Consider the following 17901-nt stretch of genomic DNA (forward strand, 5'->3'; position numbering starts at 1 on the left):
CACTCCTAATATATTTTAAACACTTGCTGTCTTATTCAATGGCAAAATCGGTCGAGTTTATAACTTACTCTCGGCAGAATACATTTCACAGAGCCTGTTATAGGCTGGCCGACGAATAAGACTTTTAGACTTTAGTTTAATTGTGTGCGTATTACCCACTAATATGCGTAGGAACTATAATATTATATTTAAAGGGTATATTTTTCGTGTTGTTTCACGTACGTACATACGTTTAGAGAATTATCTTTAAATAGCATAAGATTAATATATAGGTATATAAAATAACATAAAGGTAGGTATCTAATACCTAGGTATATAATATCGGTGTATTAGCTTAATCAATTTGTTTTTTTTCGTACTATTCGTATTGTTTTTTTTTATTCTCGCGCATACATGCACACGAAAAACAATACGACGGATATTATACTTACTTGTATAATATGTACCCACCTATCTCAAATCTTCCAAAACTGATTCTTCTGTAATTTTTTTCAATCATATCATAATCATAATATATATATATATATATATATATATATATATATATATATACTTACACATATCCATCCAAACGTTATGTATATCTACAACGTTTTTTTTTATTTATACCACATATTTTAAGTTTGTTTACTTCACACTTTATATCCATCTAAAACATATTTTTAGAACTTAAGCTATTTGACGATCTATCGGTTTGTTACTGTTTTGTTTATTTAGTGAATTTTATATTGATGAACACGACATGGTCGTTCATACAGTTCGGAGTATCGGGTATCAAGTAGATTTAGACGCATATAAATTGCAAATAGCTTGTATATTTTTTCCTTGTATATTATTATGATAATTACAATTATGAATGTGTTAATAATTTATGATAATTATATCAATAATAATCACGTTTGGTTTAAATGTTTTATAATATTAACAATAATGTTAAATTGTACGTCAATCGATGTTAAAAATAATAATAATTGTGCGTAGATTGTAAAATTTTTATTAATTATTCAAATTTTGAATAAGGGTGATAATATTTTTGTTGTATTATCTATATTGTACGCATTTACTTAGCAAAATATGCAAAATGCCATAGCTTAATGTTACTGTGGTTGTATTAAGATTGTATAATTTTAAACTTTTTCGTAAAATATATGAGTAACAAAATTTTAAATAAATTTACTTATGGATTAGTTTTAGAGTAAATATTTACAATTGTAAAAAAGTCATATGTCTAAGTCAGAGGTCAGAAGCATTTTACTTTAAAATTAAAAGACATCTACCTGTAACCCATTAAACAAAAAATATTTTATTCTTCCATAATTCCAATTTCCACATTAAAATTTGTCAGTAATGTCATTTTTCAAACGATTTTCAAATGTTGCGATGATATATTATAATAGTCCCTATTTGCACGTTCTAACTTGTTAACATAATATCTGACAACTGGTTGTACTCGTATATAAAAATTAACTCAAAGTATTAATCTAATTAATAATTACAATGCAGCAATTTAATAATAGTGAGTTGTAGTTTATTTAAAAATTATTTTTTTTATCTAATTGTCTTATTTATTAAATAGGTACCAATAATCTGCACAAATCGTATTTATTGTTGTTGCTTCTGACCTTTCCATAATTATTTATTTAGAAATAAGATGTGTTGATACAAATATATTATAATAATTAAATAATAAGTTGTATTATTACTTTAGAAAACAAAATTATATACACGATCAATTAAGTTTACCAGTGTTTTGATTTTAATTTACCAAATATATAATGCAAATTTGGTAAAATATTTTATTACACTAAGGTGGCTGACAATTTTGTAATTTCTATTTAATGATTATTTATAATAAACTATTGAGACGATTTTAATCCATTATTTCGTACTTATTTAATAATTTCTCTATCAATGTAATAACTTTTAAAATATATTTTCAGTTGTAATATACAATTTTATTATGTTCAATAACTTACTAAATAAAGTTCTACGATATCTAACGCAGTATATCCTATTATACATTGATAACTATTAACTGATTAGTGATCAGGCTTATTGTCAAGAATCATATTATTAACAAAATAAACCATAACAACCATTCTTCACATTAATGAGAACAGAATTTTTAACATTAAATCATCTTGCGGTTTTATTGTTATAAATTTAATTTACACATGGTATTATAATCATGTACTAATTGTATAGAGAATATTAACGTTTAAAATTGTAAGAATCCTAATGTTTGTAATACCTGCATTTGCTACATTCAATATTACTAGCATATTTTTATTTTTTTTTAATATACTAACATAATATCAAACAACTATTCAATAACATTTTAATCAAATGTTAATTTATTAGTTGATTAAAAAAAAAAACAAGTAAAATAAAATAGTTTTAAAATAATTTTACAAACACTCAAAACAAATTAAATTTTTTTTCCAATAATTGTTAACATTAAATTATTTGATTGTAATCAGATCATAAATAGGATTAGAAATCTATAAAAATCAACATAACTAATAACATTTTAAGATATATAAGTTATACTTAGAAATGATACAACTAAAGATATTTCTAAACATAGGAAAAAAATCACATCACAGTTCTATAATTATATTGCATAGAATTTGAGTTACTTTTTGCATAAAGAAAATAAAAAATTATAATAAATCCAACATGAAATTTCATGTTCAAAATATTAAGAATACAATTTTCATTATTAAAAAAAAAAAATCAAAACGTTAAAAACCAGATCTAACCTAAATTGTATTTTTAAATTAATTTTAAAAACACTAACTAATGATTAATTATGAATAATTAATTTAATATTAATAACAATGAGAAATTATTTTTATCACAAAATTGAAAGGACTCTTAAAAATAAAAAAAATAAAAACTATTAAACATCCTTTAAAAAATAAAGTCTTAAATTCTACAGATGCTCAGGTAATGCAAAATATGACCTTGGAATAAATTATACTATAGAATCAATAATTGAATATTATATCATATATCAGGTAAATAAATACCTTTTTTACCATGTACAATAAACATTATATTATAATACTATAGAACATGGGTATTTATTCTCGAGTAGTTATATTGGAGTACACAGAGTTTACTTGTTGAGTACATCGAATAAATGTGGCACGCTTAGGCAACTCTTTTAGTGTATGTGCTCCGGTGTAGGTACATGCTGAACGAAGTCCACCAAGTATATCAAGAATAGTTTCATTTACATCACCTCTGTATGGTACTTCAACAGCTTTACCTTCTGCAGCTCTAAAATTATCAATATAATTAAACTAATAATTATGTCCATAAGACATAATAATAATAATAATAATAATAACAATAGCATACCTGTACTCTGCCTTACCACCAGCATGTTTCTTCATAGCTGTTAACGAACTCATACCATAAAATAATTTACACTTAGTACCATCTGATTTTAAGGTTAACTCGCCTCCATTCTGATCATGTCCTGCTAACATACCACCAAGCATAACAAAATCTGCTCCGGCACCAAATGCTTTTGCAACATCTCCAGGACAAACACATCCACCATCCTATAATATTTAAGCATTTTAAATTTAAATTTAAAATTAAATAAAAAAATATATTGCAATATTGCATATTGACTATAAAATATATATTGATAATAATTATGGTAATTGTAAATAAATACTTACAGAAATAATGTGTCCTTGCAAACCATGAGCAGCATCAGCACATTCAATAACTGTACTTAATTGAGGATATCCTACACCAGTCTTTATACGTGTGGTACATACTGATCCAGGGCCAATACCAACTTTAATAATATCAGCACCAGACAAAATTAATTCTTCAACCATTTCACCAGTAACCACGTTGCCGGCCTTAAACAATTTTTTATAAATTACATTATACATTAAATATCTTTAAAATAATTTAATATACTAGTATAGCAATAAAAATGCAATTTTATCTGCAATGTGGCAATGTAAACTAAGCTTATCCAAAGTGATATAAATAGTTGGATACATAATCCACTATAATTTAAGTTCCAAGAATGGGATACAGACATAAGACAAAAAATAGTTAATACTTACAATTATTGTATGTTGTGGATATGCTGTACGCGTTTTCCGAACAATATCCACAAATTGTTGAGTGTAACCGTTAGCTACATCAAGGCAGATAAAAGATATATCTGGTACGGCTTCCAATATTCTTTTGAGTTTTTCAAATTCGTGATCATTTATACCGCAAGTAACAGCTATATGCGGTATAATATCTTTATTGTTATTAGCAAATTCTAACCATTCATCAGGTTCGTAATATTTGTGGATTGTGGTAAATAGCCCATGCTAAAAATAAATTAAATCAAAAAATATAATATTTATACAATTATTTAATGCAGGGTGAAAAATATTAAACACAAGATTTATAATTATTAAACATTGAACTTAAAAATGTTATCCGAAAACAAAATTTTTAAATGCCTCATATGTTTATGAAAATAATTTCGAAAAATATTTCGTGGAAGATTTATGACTGAAAAATTAGTTTCAAAATTTTTGGTTCAATAACCAATGTTTAGATTCAAATAGTTTTATCAAATTTATATTTAAATCAATTTAAAACAACCTCCTTCATAAAAATATATGACTATAATAGGTATTAATTAAAATCAAAAACAGTTTTAATAGTTTAAGTCAGAAACAATAACCATTATGAAGAAAATAATGAATTCAGTATTTATCATTGAGTAAAAACAATATGATAAATTGTGTAGGTCAATAACATAATCAAGATTATCGAAAATGTAAAAAAAAATTCGACAATGAGTATAAATATATTAAAAAATAATATCAAAAAAATTGTTCCAAGTACAAAGTGGACTAAATTGATTTCAGTGTATATTACACGTTAAGTAAAGAACCATAAAGTTAAGATTTTTTTAAATGTATTAAATTGTTGAAATTTTGTAAAAAAGTATTACTCTAATATCTAGAACCAATAAAAATTATTGTTTTTGAAACACTATAAACAATAGTTGAACAAAACTTTATTGACCATTATTTATTGATATTTTCTAAGTAAAAACTTTATTATAATAAACGGGAAAGTTAATTTCTGAGAAAATATGGACTGTACTTTTAAATCGATTTTTGACAAAACTAAACTTCTTTTTTAGTCTATTATAGATCAACAAAAAAAAAATTAATTTCCAGAGTAATTGGCTCGTCAATAAAATCGTATAATACTGTAGATTGCACTACTATAACAATTCCATTTTTCTACAGTTTTACTAATCATAAAAAAAAAATATTTCATCAATGTTTATATATATATATATCAATAGATTACAACCACATAAGTTCATACATTTTTCAATAGAGACAAGCGATTATGATTTGAACTCAGATTTTTTGGATTTAGATTCATTAAGAATCGAATTAACTCATTGGAAAAGAACAAGAGGAAATAAAAATTCATATCGTAACTGAGAATAGTTATTATACCAAAGTAATTGAAGCATTCTAAAATATGTAGCCTAAACTTTTTTTCTTAAAACTTTTGATGAATGCCTGTATCAATCAAAGAATATTTTTTCTGCATTCTCATCCTTAAAAATAAATAAATACTACTTGTGAAATGCTACTAAAGAAGATTGACTAACCGATTAAGTACTATTTTGTGTAGATTTTTTTGAACGACAAAATTATAAATTTTAAATTTTTATTATTACATTTAATTTTTACTTGAATAATAATTAATAACCCTAATTTATTAATTATTTATATATTTTTTTAAATAAAACTAAAACAATTAAAGTCGTTCATTATTGTACAGAATACGCGTCTACTACAATACAAAAAACAATTAGAAAAGTCTGTATCTAATATTATAGTTCAAAAAGAACCCAAATATTTTTAAAATTATGAAATTTACCAAAAAATACTTTTATTTTTAAAACGTTTGAAATATCTTCAGACTTCTTTTTTAATTATAAGAAATAAACAATTTATACAGTCTATATACAATAAGTTTATACAGTAAAAATAAAACATGAACGTGAAAAGTTAAATAAGAAGTCACCTTAGCTACCCATTGACGACACTTAGCTTGGTTAATTAAATTTTTTTTTTAACTAATTCATCTTTAGATATATATCATTTTGTGAGGTTAGAATTGTATTTATACACTTAGTCTTCAAAGTTAAAAATAAAACTATTATTTCTTTTAATCCCTAAATGTACGAACTAGACTCAATTTTCCACCAGAAACCTCTGTTAAATTTTAAGATTATATTATTTTTAAAACCTTAGAGAAAAAACAAAAACATCGTTTCGCTCAGAATTCAAAATAGTTATGACTTATGTACTTTTCAGAATATTACATATACTTGTTCTTCTTTAATTCTAAAATAAGAAAATGACCTTAACTTTATTATATTAACCTACGTACTATCTGTAACCATAGGGCCCCTTGTAGAATCACAAGGAAATCAAGAAAAGAAAATATCCGTTAGTACCTATAGTAAATAGCAAGACAATAATATTAACATTCGTTATATTATATGAGGTAATAAATAATAATATAGATAATATTGATTAATCAGCAAAATAAAATACAGATATATATTTTGTTTAATAAAATAATCTCTCTATCGTGTTGTTATTTTGTAGGTGATCACGTGAATAATATAAATATTATTCATTAATCAGAAGACACAACAAAGAAAAAATGTTTAGATACTAATTATTATAGATAATAATATAGATATTATAATTAATATCAGACACATGCCAATTCATGGTGCACCAAAAGTATGTACTAAGTAAATTTAACGATCACGTGATTCATAGTGCCATTGTTTAGCATTGAGTTTAGATGTCTATTAAAATTTTATACGCAATGGATGATAGAAAAATAGTTTTATATCATAGGTACCTACTTTACTTATAGTAAGGAATAGTAAAATTAAATTATTACCTATCATACATTGTCGGACCTTTATTTTTACAACTTGAACTAAGAACATATTTTTTGTGGAAATGCTTAAATTATTTGAATAATAAATGAATCAATTTGAAATTGCTCGAAACTACTCTACACAATAATAATTAATTATTTATGTATTTTCATCAAATGCATAGAGAAAACCCGAGCTGTTTATAATGTACAAATACAAATAGTATACTGTAATAATAATTCCAAGCTAAATCAGCCTTTTGATAAATTTTAATTACAACTCAATTATTATTAAACAACTAGATATTTTTAATTGGATCCAACGAAACTAAGTAATTTATTACATATTGCTAATTTGTCAAATGGATAATAATAAATTAATGTAACATGAATAACTTTTAAAGTACAATAATATACATATATATACTCGTATATACGTATTATACATATTATATAATATATACATATACGCATATCTTATATTATAATATCCACAAGATAATAAAATAACTAAGAAATTAAAGAAACAAATTAAATGCAACTTCAAATTTCTATTAAAAAAATGTTTAGATTTCATAAGAAAATTACATAAGCTATCATTCTATAATATACACTAAACGTAAACCGTACCAGTTGTGTACCAGGCTTTGTAGTCATGTTTTATTATTATTGCATGTAATCTAGATAAATACTAAAAAGAAACATCGAAGTACTACTATTATAGTGTGCTATTTAAATTGTGGACGTAAAATAACGATTTTCAGTAGAGTCTAAACAATAATAACGGTCATGACTCATGATTCACAATAGTATGTTTCAACGTACACAATTAACAAGTTTCTACATTTAGTCTTTATGATTTACATAAATTTCAATTAACTGATATTTAATTACGAATAATGTGAAAAATAATTTTGTCAAACTTAATCAAGTATTTGTTTAGTCTATAAAAAACATTATCACTTATAATTTATAAAAAAGCGATGTTGAAAATAAAATGAATTGTATTATATTTTTATTTTCTCTAAGTTTAAATTACCTTTAATTTAAAATTATATAGTTTTATGAGATTACTTATCAACTTATAAGATAAATTAACTTCCTATGTTAGCTATAGTAATAAAACAAACCTATAACTGAAATTATACCTATTGATCTTTAATTCTGTACATTGTATACATAATATAATATATTAATTATGCATAAAATATATACTTATGAATCCCTAATAATGCTAATTTATAGTAACTTATTTACCAACAATAAATAAAAATATTATAGTTAGTTATTATATTATTATTATTATTATTATTACACAATAATTTTTAGTTTAGCTGAATAACATTAATTAATTTATCTGAATTATAATCCTAAATTTATAATCATAAATTTTAAATCATATATGATTACACATTTATACTATAGGTATCCAGTATTAAATTGCATGTATAAACATTTATAGAGACATATTACTATAGATTGAATAATAATGATTAATTTAATGTGATAAATAAAATATTTTAAACTAAAATTCTATAGCATTTTTTGATTTTGATTTTAATTTACAAAAAAAAACAATTTAGTTTCAACAAAAATATTTTTAAACAATTCAATTTTAAAGAGCTAATCAGTTGTAATAGCTAATAATTTAAAATTAGCTTACAATTTTCAATATTTGTATAAAAGGTAGAAAAGAAAAAAAGAAAACATTTTAAACTAATAATAAAAATTGTTTAAAATTTATATACCTAACTCAAAAATTGAAAATGTCTACAACCCACATGAATATTATACAATATTTATAAACAAACAGCAATATTTGAATAAAATAAAATAATTTATATTTTTTGTTAAGTTGCCAATAAAACATTAAACAGTCCTTGCCTTACTTTAGCTTAATCTATTTATAAACATAAATGTAAGAAGTGTTTTAAAACATCATTATCATTATTATGACAGAAGGATAAAAAAAAAATAAGTAGGTCAAAGACATAGAAAGTTAAATTTTAGTAATTACTAAAAATGTAATTACCTTCTTCATAAACACCAATGATTATTTTATAACTAATATAATTATTTATTCATTAAAATATAAATACTATAACCAATATATTATAAGACTATAACACAAATGTTAAAAAAAGAATATAATAATTTATTAACTAAACCTGAGCAGTTGAAAAAAATTAAAAAAAATATAAATAATCAAAATCCTATAAGTTATTTAATACTGAATATCTACGAGAAGTCAAGAAAACAATATTATTATGAATTTAAGTAAATCAACCAATATGCTATGTAAATATAAAATTTGGTTTTTAAAATATAAATAATTCATTATTATCAAGATATAATTATTTTCATGACTTAGACAGTCATTTTTTGTTGAAATTCTTACTTTTCCTAGGGCAGCTGCCATTTCAAACGTTCCGACTGTGTCCATATTGGATGCCATCATCGGTATACCCTGATATGTACGCTTAGAGTTACGAAATGTAATATGCCGAAACAAGTCCACCTAGAACAGAGAACAAAATATTGTAGATTTTACACATATAGATTTTGTTTCTTATGCCCAAGTATTGTGTGCATCACTCACTTGTGCCCGGGTTTTCAGAGTGCTCCTTTTCGGTCTGAGCAGCACATCTTTGAAGTCCAACTTCACCTCATTAATTATATTCGGCATGTTTTCAATGACTTGTAACAAAGACGCCGGTCAACAGTATAATGTGTGGGCTATAACGGTTGAGCAGGTGACATGAACAAGAAACGATATATTACGAGTAACTGTAAGCACACTAATAACTGGTGACTTAGTGACTATCAAAGTCTAACTGTCTAGTGTCTAGGGCCGGCTCACAGACCACGGTGCACGCTTGTCGGTCGTCTGGACCGGGCAGTAGAGGGGATGGGAAGATGACTCACCCCTTGGCCAACACCAAATCACGCTCTCGTCGTCGCTTTTTAATATTATTTTATTATTTATTAATAGGCAATAGCTATTAATATTATCAATGTATAAAATAGCCCATAGGCTATGGCATAATATATTAAAACTACTTACTGATCATTATATTAATAATTATTACATTTTATTATTATCGCATAAAACTTGCTGCCGCTACCATAGGACACGCCCTCCTGGCCAGCACTACTACCGCCACCACTGAAAAACGATGTCTGTACAATATTGGGGCTCGAAACATCGATATTCGCGAATCGTCAATCATTTTAATTTTCAAGACCATCGTGACGCGGTGCGATTTTTCTTGATTATGAAATTCATGTTTTCGATGCAATGTGAACTGAAACGAGCTTTATCGGTCTTAGAAAGAGTGTAGTCCAAATAACTATACTTACGTAGATAGGTACTTATCGATGGAGCTTACGTTTACGAATTACCTACTGCTCAGATCTTTTAATAACAGATGCTCTTGCCTCTTATAATCATAAATATTGTTGTTATTAAAATTATATTTTAAATTTTTAAACTGGAATTAGGTACGAGACGATTTAAACATATCGTATTTAAAACGATATAATATAATATACCAATTATTATACTAATATTTTATTAACTGTAATACAACAAATAATAAGATTGACTATTGAGTAGGTTAACCTGATTAAATACTTATATTTATATTTTATTCCAGAATTTCTAACGCATTTTTATGACAACACCCATTACATATTAAATATTTTAATACTATTAACAACTGAATGCCTAAAATATAAATCCCTATACGCTACGTACCTATGTATCATATATCGAGTAGGAATTGACTTATTTGACTGTACTATAGCGATTGAAAACCGGTATTTTGTTCAATACATCATTTAGTACTTTATAACTATAGTGACATTGTCATTTGTCACAATGTCACATTTAACGATTTTAAAAGGTGTAGAGGACAAGCCGAACAAGGACACTGCTGCTGAAAATAATTGTTTTCAATACATGCAATTATTATAATTATCTTTGTAGTATAGGTACCTACTACCTATCATTGTCTTTGTCCAAGTCTTAAAATTATTAAAATTGTACGTTCCAGTTATTTCAGTACTCAACGTTAATATATTATCTTGAAAGTAAATACCTATTATAAAATATCAAACAACTATGTACAAAGATTTCATGAAAGCTGAATTACTGACTTAGACTCGCATACTTAAAAGAAATACCTCACTTTTAAAATCTATTTTGAAATTATACTAACTACAATTGTTAGTAACTATTTAAGAATCAAGTTAAAAATTATGGTAAATCTTAAATTAGCCAAATTGTTTTTCATTTGAAAAATTAAATTAATTATCTTATCGCGTAAGCCCAAATAATAATAATAATAATATATAGTTTTAAATAAATTCACATTAGATATGTATTATTGTATTAATATTTGAGTTATTTCTATGCAAAAATCGTCATTTTAACTGTGATTGATTTCAATTCAATGATTCATAAGAAAAAGAGAAAATTAATTGATTATTTTTTTTTATATATATTGCAAGTTATTGAAAAAAATTTATTTTTGTTAAAACAGAGGAGATTATTAATTTTCACAAAAATATTAAATAAAAAATAAATATTACACTGTAAAAACGTATTTAGTGATTTATTATCGATTATGCCTGTACACAATTATATAATGAGACAAAATTATTATTTAATAATACCTATATCTGTAAGAATAAAGGCTCGCCACTGCAAGAAGTGTTAAAATGTAGCCCAGGCATAATTTATTGCTGTAACAGATTATAGAATTATGTAACCACTATCGTATATATACCTAATGGACTTTAACGAGTAGTTTACATTTCTGCATATTTAACGTAGGTACATATAAACATATGCGTCATAATATATTTTATTTAGCAAAATTATAATAGTAGATATTAGAGTATATTCAACAATATTCATCATCGTCACATTAATGTTGCATTTTCAATATACTTAACATGATTAAAATATAATAGTTGTTCTAACACTGGATTTACCGTTATCATATTAAGGACTTAGAATATAAAAACTACCCTACCCTTGCTTTCATTTATAAATAGAATCCATATATTGTACCGTCCTCATTGCTCATTTATTAGGTTTTTTGCAAACTCAGAATTAATCACAATGCACAACTGAATGCTTGATATAAAATATTATTCAGTTCTATAGTGCTCACACACTGTTCTATGAAATGAGAGTTTAACAGTATATTTTCTTCTTTAAGAGTTATACTTTCAACTAAATTAACAATTTGATCAATGGTTTATTAATACTTCTTTTAACAAACAAACTTCAAGGTCCATTCACATTCCTTTTGCAACTTCACTGCACACCAATAATTATGTCTATAATTATTTCATCTACTACATTATAAGTCTTTCTAACACCCATCATAAATATTTTTATTTTTCAGAATAGATAATGTTATTGACTTATTGTTATTGTGTAGTATTATTAAGTATACTCTAGTTACTAGAGTCTAGTAAATTTTGGACCTTGGTCTATTTGTATCAAAAATAAACAAATACATAAATTACTTAAATACTAAGTAATTATACTAATTACTTATATAAGAGTAATATTTAATGTAAGTTATTTAAATTAATATTATTATTATTATTAATACAATTTATTAATAATAATAATATTTGATTGTAAAACATATTAAATATCTACTATTATATTGTTATTGGTTTTATATTAAATTATAATTTTTTGTCCATAGATGGCTACAAAGTAAAATAAAAATATTGCATGGCTAAAAAATAATAGATATAAACTTTAAAATCAATCCCTATAGTAACTATAGATCTATTACATAGGTATTAAAACAAATTATTTTGTAACTAATTTTATTCTTTATAAATAAAATGAATCTGTAGGAGGAAAAGGTAGAACTAAAAACTGTTCACTCGGTTTGATTATTAATTCACTACCCTACTTCACACCTATATCAAATTATTATAACCACTTCAACTTAAGCTCAAATGTGGACAATAAATAATAATTATAGAAATAGAATTAAATACTTAATAGTTTAATAGTAAAATTAAAATTAACCGAATGAATAATTATATTCCATAATACAAAATATACTAATAATTTTATAAATTTATAAAATATAAGCTTTTAAAAATATTTTTAAATTACACATTTAATTTTTAAATAAAATAATAATAATAATAAAAAAAAAAAACATAATATTTACAGAAATTATTAATCTCTTAGATCCTCTTCAGTTTGCTTAATCCTTAATTGACATACCCCAGTTTTTAAACCCTATTTAAAATATGAAATTATATTTATGAAAATGCTCTACTAAATGTTTTAAAATTACTAAAATTACCATTTTCCATGTTGATATGTGCATTTCAGAAATTATTTCTTCATTTGCTTTGACCATATTAAGAGAAAAAGCCTGTGATTGATCAATAAATGGAGCACGTTGAGCGGCCATAACTACCAAAGCTTTTTGATCAATTTCCCATTTTGTTCTGTACAATTGTTTTAAATCTTCTGGCAAGCATTTGATTTCCTGAACACATTATTAAATGAGTGCTAAATCTCTGATACCTAGTACCTAATAAATTACCTGTACTGAGCCCATATTATTCACCAATTCAGATATTATATTCTCATCCCAGAGGTTACGATCGTGTAAATCTTTTAATAAGTATGGATTAACAACCTTAAAGACAAACATTTTTAAAAAAATAAATAAATAACTTAAACTTATTTAAAAATACCTGAATTTTTTTTGGTTTACTTTCTCCCAATGAAATATATCTAATTTTAATATTGGTGTCTAATGGTTCAATTGAATTCACATTTCCAAAAATTGCAGACTCAATTTCGGTATTTGAAGTAACTGTAACCAGAGAATTCCGTAGTCCATGTTGCGAAATTTTTGCTTTTAGACTATTCCAATCCCATAAATTAGAGGGTTTTACATTCCACAAATCAAATTGTAATAACTGCATAAATCAAATTAACAATTATATACACAAATATTAAATATTAAATTTGAATTGTCTTACCCCTTTACTAGTAGGACTATTTGAATAAGTTTTATATGGTCCATTTTTAGCAGCTAGTTCACAGCTTGCTTCTAAAGCACCATAATAAATAGTTTCATGGATTTTTATATTAAGATCTCTAGCTTCTTTATTATCAAAAGGAAATCTCATTTTAATGAATAGATCTGCTAATCCTTGGATACCAATTCCAATGGCTAATTGATTTTGTTTTAAACCAAATTTCAATCGTTCTTCCTAAAAGAAACTTATTTTAACACTCTTTAAAGAGATTATTATAAAAAATTATACAAATTTACCTCATTAAATATAGTATTATTGTTTTCAATTATTTTATTTAAATCATAAGTTACTTTTTTTGCTATTTTCTTAAGTTTAGAAAAATCAAAAACATTTTCTGATGTTAAAAACATATCTACTGAAATAGAAGCTGAAGTGCATGTGGCCACCTATTGAACAATGTTGAAATTGAATTAAAAATTAAGATTAATATCTCAGTGCTTAATATATAAAATGCAAGATAATTTTTATTTTTTATGTAATAAATTAACATATTTCTATAGATTATACATATTATATAATGTTACTTCATCAGATGCAGTAAATTGTACAGTATCTCCATTTCTACCAGCACACTGAATTGTTCCCAAATGAGATTCATTACTTTTAGCATTACACGCATCTTTAAATAATAAAAGTGGTAAGCCCGTTTCAATCTGAGATTGAATAATTTGTGACCATAACTTCCTTGCTTCAATTTGTCTTATAACAAAACTTTTATTTTTCAATTCATACCTAAGAATATTAAAAATAATAACAATAATTTAAACAAAAGGTTTATTTGGTTTCAGTTATTTTATTATATTACTCTCTATAAAGTTTATCAAATTCTTCTCCGTGAACTTCTATAAGACCAGGACAATGATCAGGACTCATAAAGCTCCACATTTGATCATTTTGAACTCTTCTCATGAATTCATCAGGTATCCATAAAGCTAAATGACTGTTTTTTAATTTAATATCTGCAATAGTAGTCTTTCTAATTTGGTCAATAACTTTCATTATATCTGCATGCCATAATTCACAATAAATTGCTATGCCTCTAATACTCTTGGGCCTTTCTAATGTTTCTGTTTTATGGACCATGGAATCAAATTGCTTCAACATAAGAGGAAGACCACTAGATTTTCCATTGCTGCCTTTAATATAAGTGCCTGCAGCACGTATTTTGTGCACATGGACAGCAGTACTTGAATAAGGTAAAATAAATGTTGACAAACGGTTAAGAGTATCATAAATACCATCAATGCTATCTGCCATCATTGCTATTGAATAATGACTAAAATATAATAAAATACAAAAGTAAGTATTAATTTTTATTTATTTTATCATAAATAGTACCTTATAACTGATACATTTAATTTTCTAGCAGCTGGCTGCAATTGCATAACCACAGGAGAAAACATACATAACTTTTCAGATAACATTTTGTATGTTTCAATAGCTGACTGAATATCATCTCCATGAATACCTACAGATACTTTCATAAACAAATGTTGAGGCCGTTCTATAGTTTGATTTTCAGACTTAACTAAAAAATGTTGGGTTAAGTACTGAAAAAACATAAATATGTATAATTAAATCATTAATACTAATGTGTTTATATAATATATATATATATATATATATATATATATAAACACAATGTACACAATATAATATAATATTACTTTTAATCCAAAGTAGTCCAAGTTATAATCATTTTCATAATTAATTGCCTCGTTTAATTGATCTTTATTTTTCATGATAATTTCATAAATATCATCTGATAAACCAATATTCCAATAATCATCATTTTTGTAAATATTATTCATCACATCTACAAAGAAAATAAAATAAATCAATATTTGATAAATAAGTTTAATGATAAACTTTATTTTACAGAAGAAAATTTAAAGAAAAAGGTGTAATATAGAAAAATATGAGGCTTGGTAGTTTCTATAGAAATTAATTATTACTTAATAAAAGGAACATGTAAAAAAAATTAATAAAACAGGGAAATTGCTCTTCTGCATAATAGGTCTTGGTTGTACTTTATCCAAGTCACTGCAAAGAATAGATACAAATTATAAGATGTTTAATATTTTTACCTATGCTTAAAAATGTAATTTTAAGTAACAAGGAAACTAATTAATAGTTAATACTGAAATCAAAAATATATTATCACTTTTTAGAGGATGTTATACCTACATTTTGTACCTAGAATTTTTTTAACCAAATAATTTATAACTATTTTATAAGATTTAAATATAATACATAAATATACATATATTATGAATATACTTTTATTTAAGTACTTAATACTTAATTAAAATTATTTCTTTCTCTAGATATAATTAATATTTGGTTTTCTATTTAATTTATATTTAATAAAAATATGTACCGCTAAATTTCTCTTTAGTTTGTTTATGCAAATTAGAAATAGCAATACGAGCTGCTAGTTTTTCATAATCAGGATGAATAGTAGCCATAGTAATTGCCATTTCAGCAGCTGCATCATCAAGTTGAGATGTAGTAATGCCAGTATAAAGACATTTTTTGATTACATGAATTGCAGTAGCAGCCTAAAAAAATATATATAAGCTTTATGAGATTTAATTTGAAATCTTATACTTCATAAATAATAATGCTTTAGTAAATTATTTTTATAAAAAACAAAATGTGTGCTATTTTATCACAGCCTTGAATAGCAAATATGTTATACAAATTTGACTATACTATATACATTTGATAAAAGTTTTTAATCATAATGTACATTAATAAAAATATATTTGATTTAACTTACTGGATCAATTTTTTCCAGGCCATAACATAACTGTTTAATACGTGCAATTATTTCATCGTAGTGAACACTCTCAATACTGCCATCTACAACAATAATTATAACCAAAGTATGTACATACTATTATTTTATTCTTTAACTTATACCTAGGTAATTAATATTTGAAAATAGGTACTAACATTATAAATCCATTATTTTTTCATATAAAATAAGACAATATGCCACAGATAGATTATAAGAAAATTACTCATTCTACATTACCTTTTTGTAAACAATACTAAAATAATACTTTGCTTTTTAATTAGTCATACATATGTCTAGTAAGTCACAGTTAAGTAGTCAATAACATGACAAATAGATACAAGTTCTAGAACTTCAAAAAAAACATATTGCAACAGTATATAATACATACCTCTTTTTTGGACGTACAAATGCTTCTTTATTTCAGCCATAATAATATTGGATCGAATATTAATTTTAAATTAATACAATATCAATATGCACACTTTAAAATGTTTTATGTTTACAATCGAAGACTGTTGCAATGAACATTCACTTTAACTAATGATCAACGTACGCAAATGTAAGAAGTTCACAAGTATTGACTAACGAGCAAGAACAAAACGGACGTTACGAACACCAAATTACCAAAATGGTTCCTATATACTTAATAGTCGTTTGATTCTACGCGAATTACAATATAGTATCAGTAGACAGTAATTTAATATTCGCTATTCGCTCAGTACTCAGCAAGATGGATTTAAATACATACACAAAAAAAACACAAGGATGTAGTTTCGCGCCAAAATTCTATTGTTAAGCCAGTGAGACCAGGTTTGAAAAAAAAAATTGTATCGTTCGCTGAACAGTGTCGAATTAGCGTCAAGTTTAAAATAATAGTATGCAATGCATACAATTTTATATTAAACGAATCAATATACAAGTATACGACTTACAAGTTATGACATCGAATTGAATGTATTATGTATCGTTGCTTAAAATTTAAAATTTTACTAATAAAATCTAAAGATTATTTTATGAGTTCCAACTACTTT

General features: G+C 24.6%; 2 protein-coding genes across 2 annotated transcripts; both read right to left on the minus strand.

The window, feature by feature from the left end:
• Positions 1-2868: 2868 nt before the first annotated feature.
• LOC112595836 (GMP reductase 2-like) lies at positions 2869-9652 on the minus strand. Its single transcript, XM_025341212.1, has 6 exons — positions 9566-9652; positions 9365-9484; positions 4098-4355; positions 3696-3884; positions 3367-3572; positions 2869-3285 (listed from the first exon to the last, which is right to left on the minus strand). Exons 1-6 carry the CDS (start codon positions 9650-9652, stop codon positions 3087-3089), a joined length of 1059 nt encoding a protein of 352 aa, XP_025196997.1. The 3' UTR covers positions 2869-3086.
• A 3467-nt stretch (positions 9653-13119) lies between these two features.
• On the minus strand, positions 13120-17619 carry LOC112595807 (ribonucleoside-diphosphate reductase large subunit-like). The gene is made up of 13 exons (XM_025341157.1): positions 17259-17619; positions 16850-16932; positions 16448-16628; positions 15735-15883; positions 15406-15617; positions 14873-15343; positions 14592-14799; positions 14304-14453; positions 14008-14241; positions 13717-13944; positions 13563-13658; positions 13317-13505; positions 13120-13249 (listed from the first exon to the last, which is right to left on the minus strand). The coding sequence occupies exons 1-13, from the start codon at positions 17296-17298 to the stop codon at positions 13187-13189; spliced, it is 2304 nt and encodes a 767-aa protein (XP_025196942.1). The 5' UTR covers positions 17299-17619; the 3' UTR covers positions 13120-13186.
• Between the last annotated feature and the right edge of the window lie 282 nt (positions 17620-17901).

The sequence above is a fragment of the Melanaphis sacchari genome, unplaced genomic scaffold (assembly GCF_002803265.2).
Source record: "Melanaphis sacchari strain LSU unplaced genomic scaffold, SCAv2.0 Contig2_pilon_pilon, whole genome shotgun sequence".
NCBI classification, from domain to species: domain Eukaryota; kingdom Metazoa; phylum Arthropoda; class Insecta; order Hemiptera; family Aphididae; genus Melanaphis; species Melanaphis sacchari.

What these genes read in the sequence shown, in the direction of transcription:
- LOC112595807 (XM_025341157.1), bottom strand. Translation starts at nt 17,298, where the DNA reads ATGGCTGAAATAAAGAAGCATTTGTACGTCCAAAAAAGAG. An exon ending in ATAATACTATATTTAATGAG is followed by an intron (nt 14,242 to 14,303) that starts GTAAATTTGTAT and finishes AGTTTCTTTTAG; the next exon opens with GAAGAACGATTGAAATTTGG. An exon ending in ATAGTCCTACTAGTAAAGGG is followed by an intron (nt 13,945 to 14,007) that starts GTAAGACAATTC and finishes TGATTTATGCAG; the next exon opens with TTATTACAATTTGATTTGTG.
- LOC112595836 (XM_025341212.1), bottom strand. Translation starts at nt 9,652, where the DNA reads ATGCCGAATATAATTAATGAGGTGAAGTTGGACTTCAAAGATGTGCTG. An exon ending in ATCCACAACATACAATAATT is followed by an intron (nt 3,885 to 4,097) that starts GTAAGTATTAAC and finishes AAATTGTTTAAG; the next exon opens with GCCGGCAACGTGGTTACTGG. An exon ending in GGTGGTAAGGCAGAGTACAG is followed by an intron (nt 3,286 to 3,366) that starts GTATGCTATTGT and finishes TGATAATTTTAG; the next exon opens with AGCTGCAGAAGGTAAAGCTG.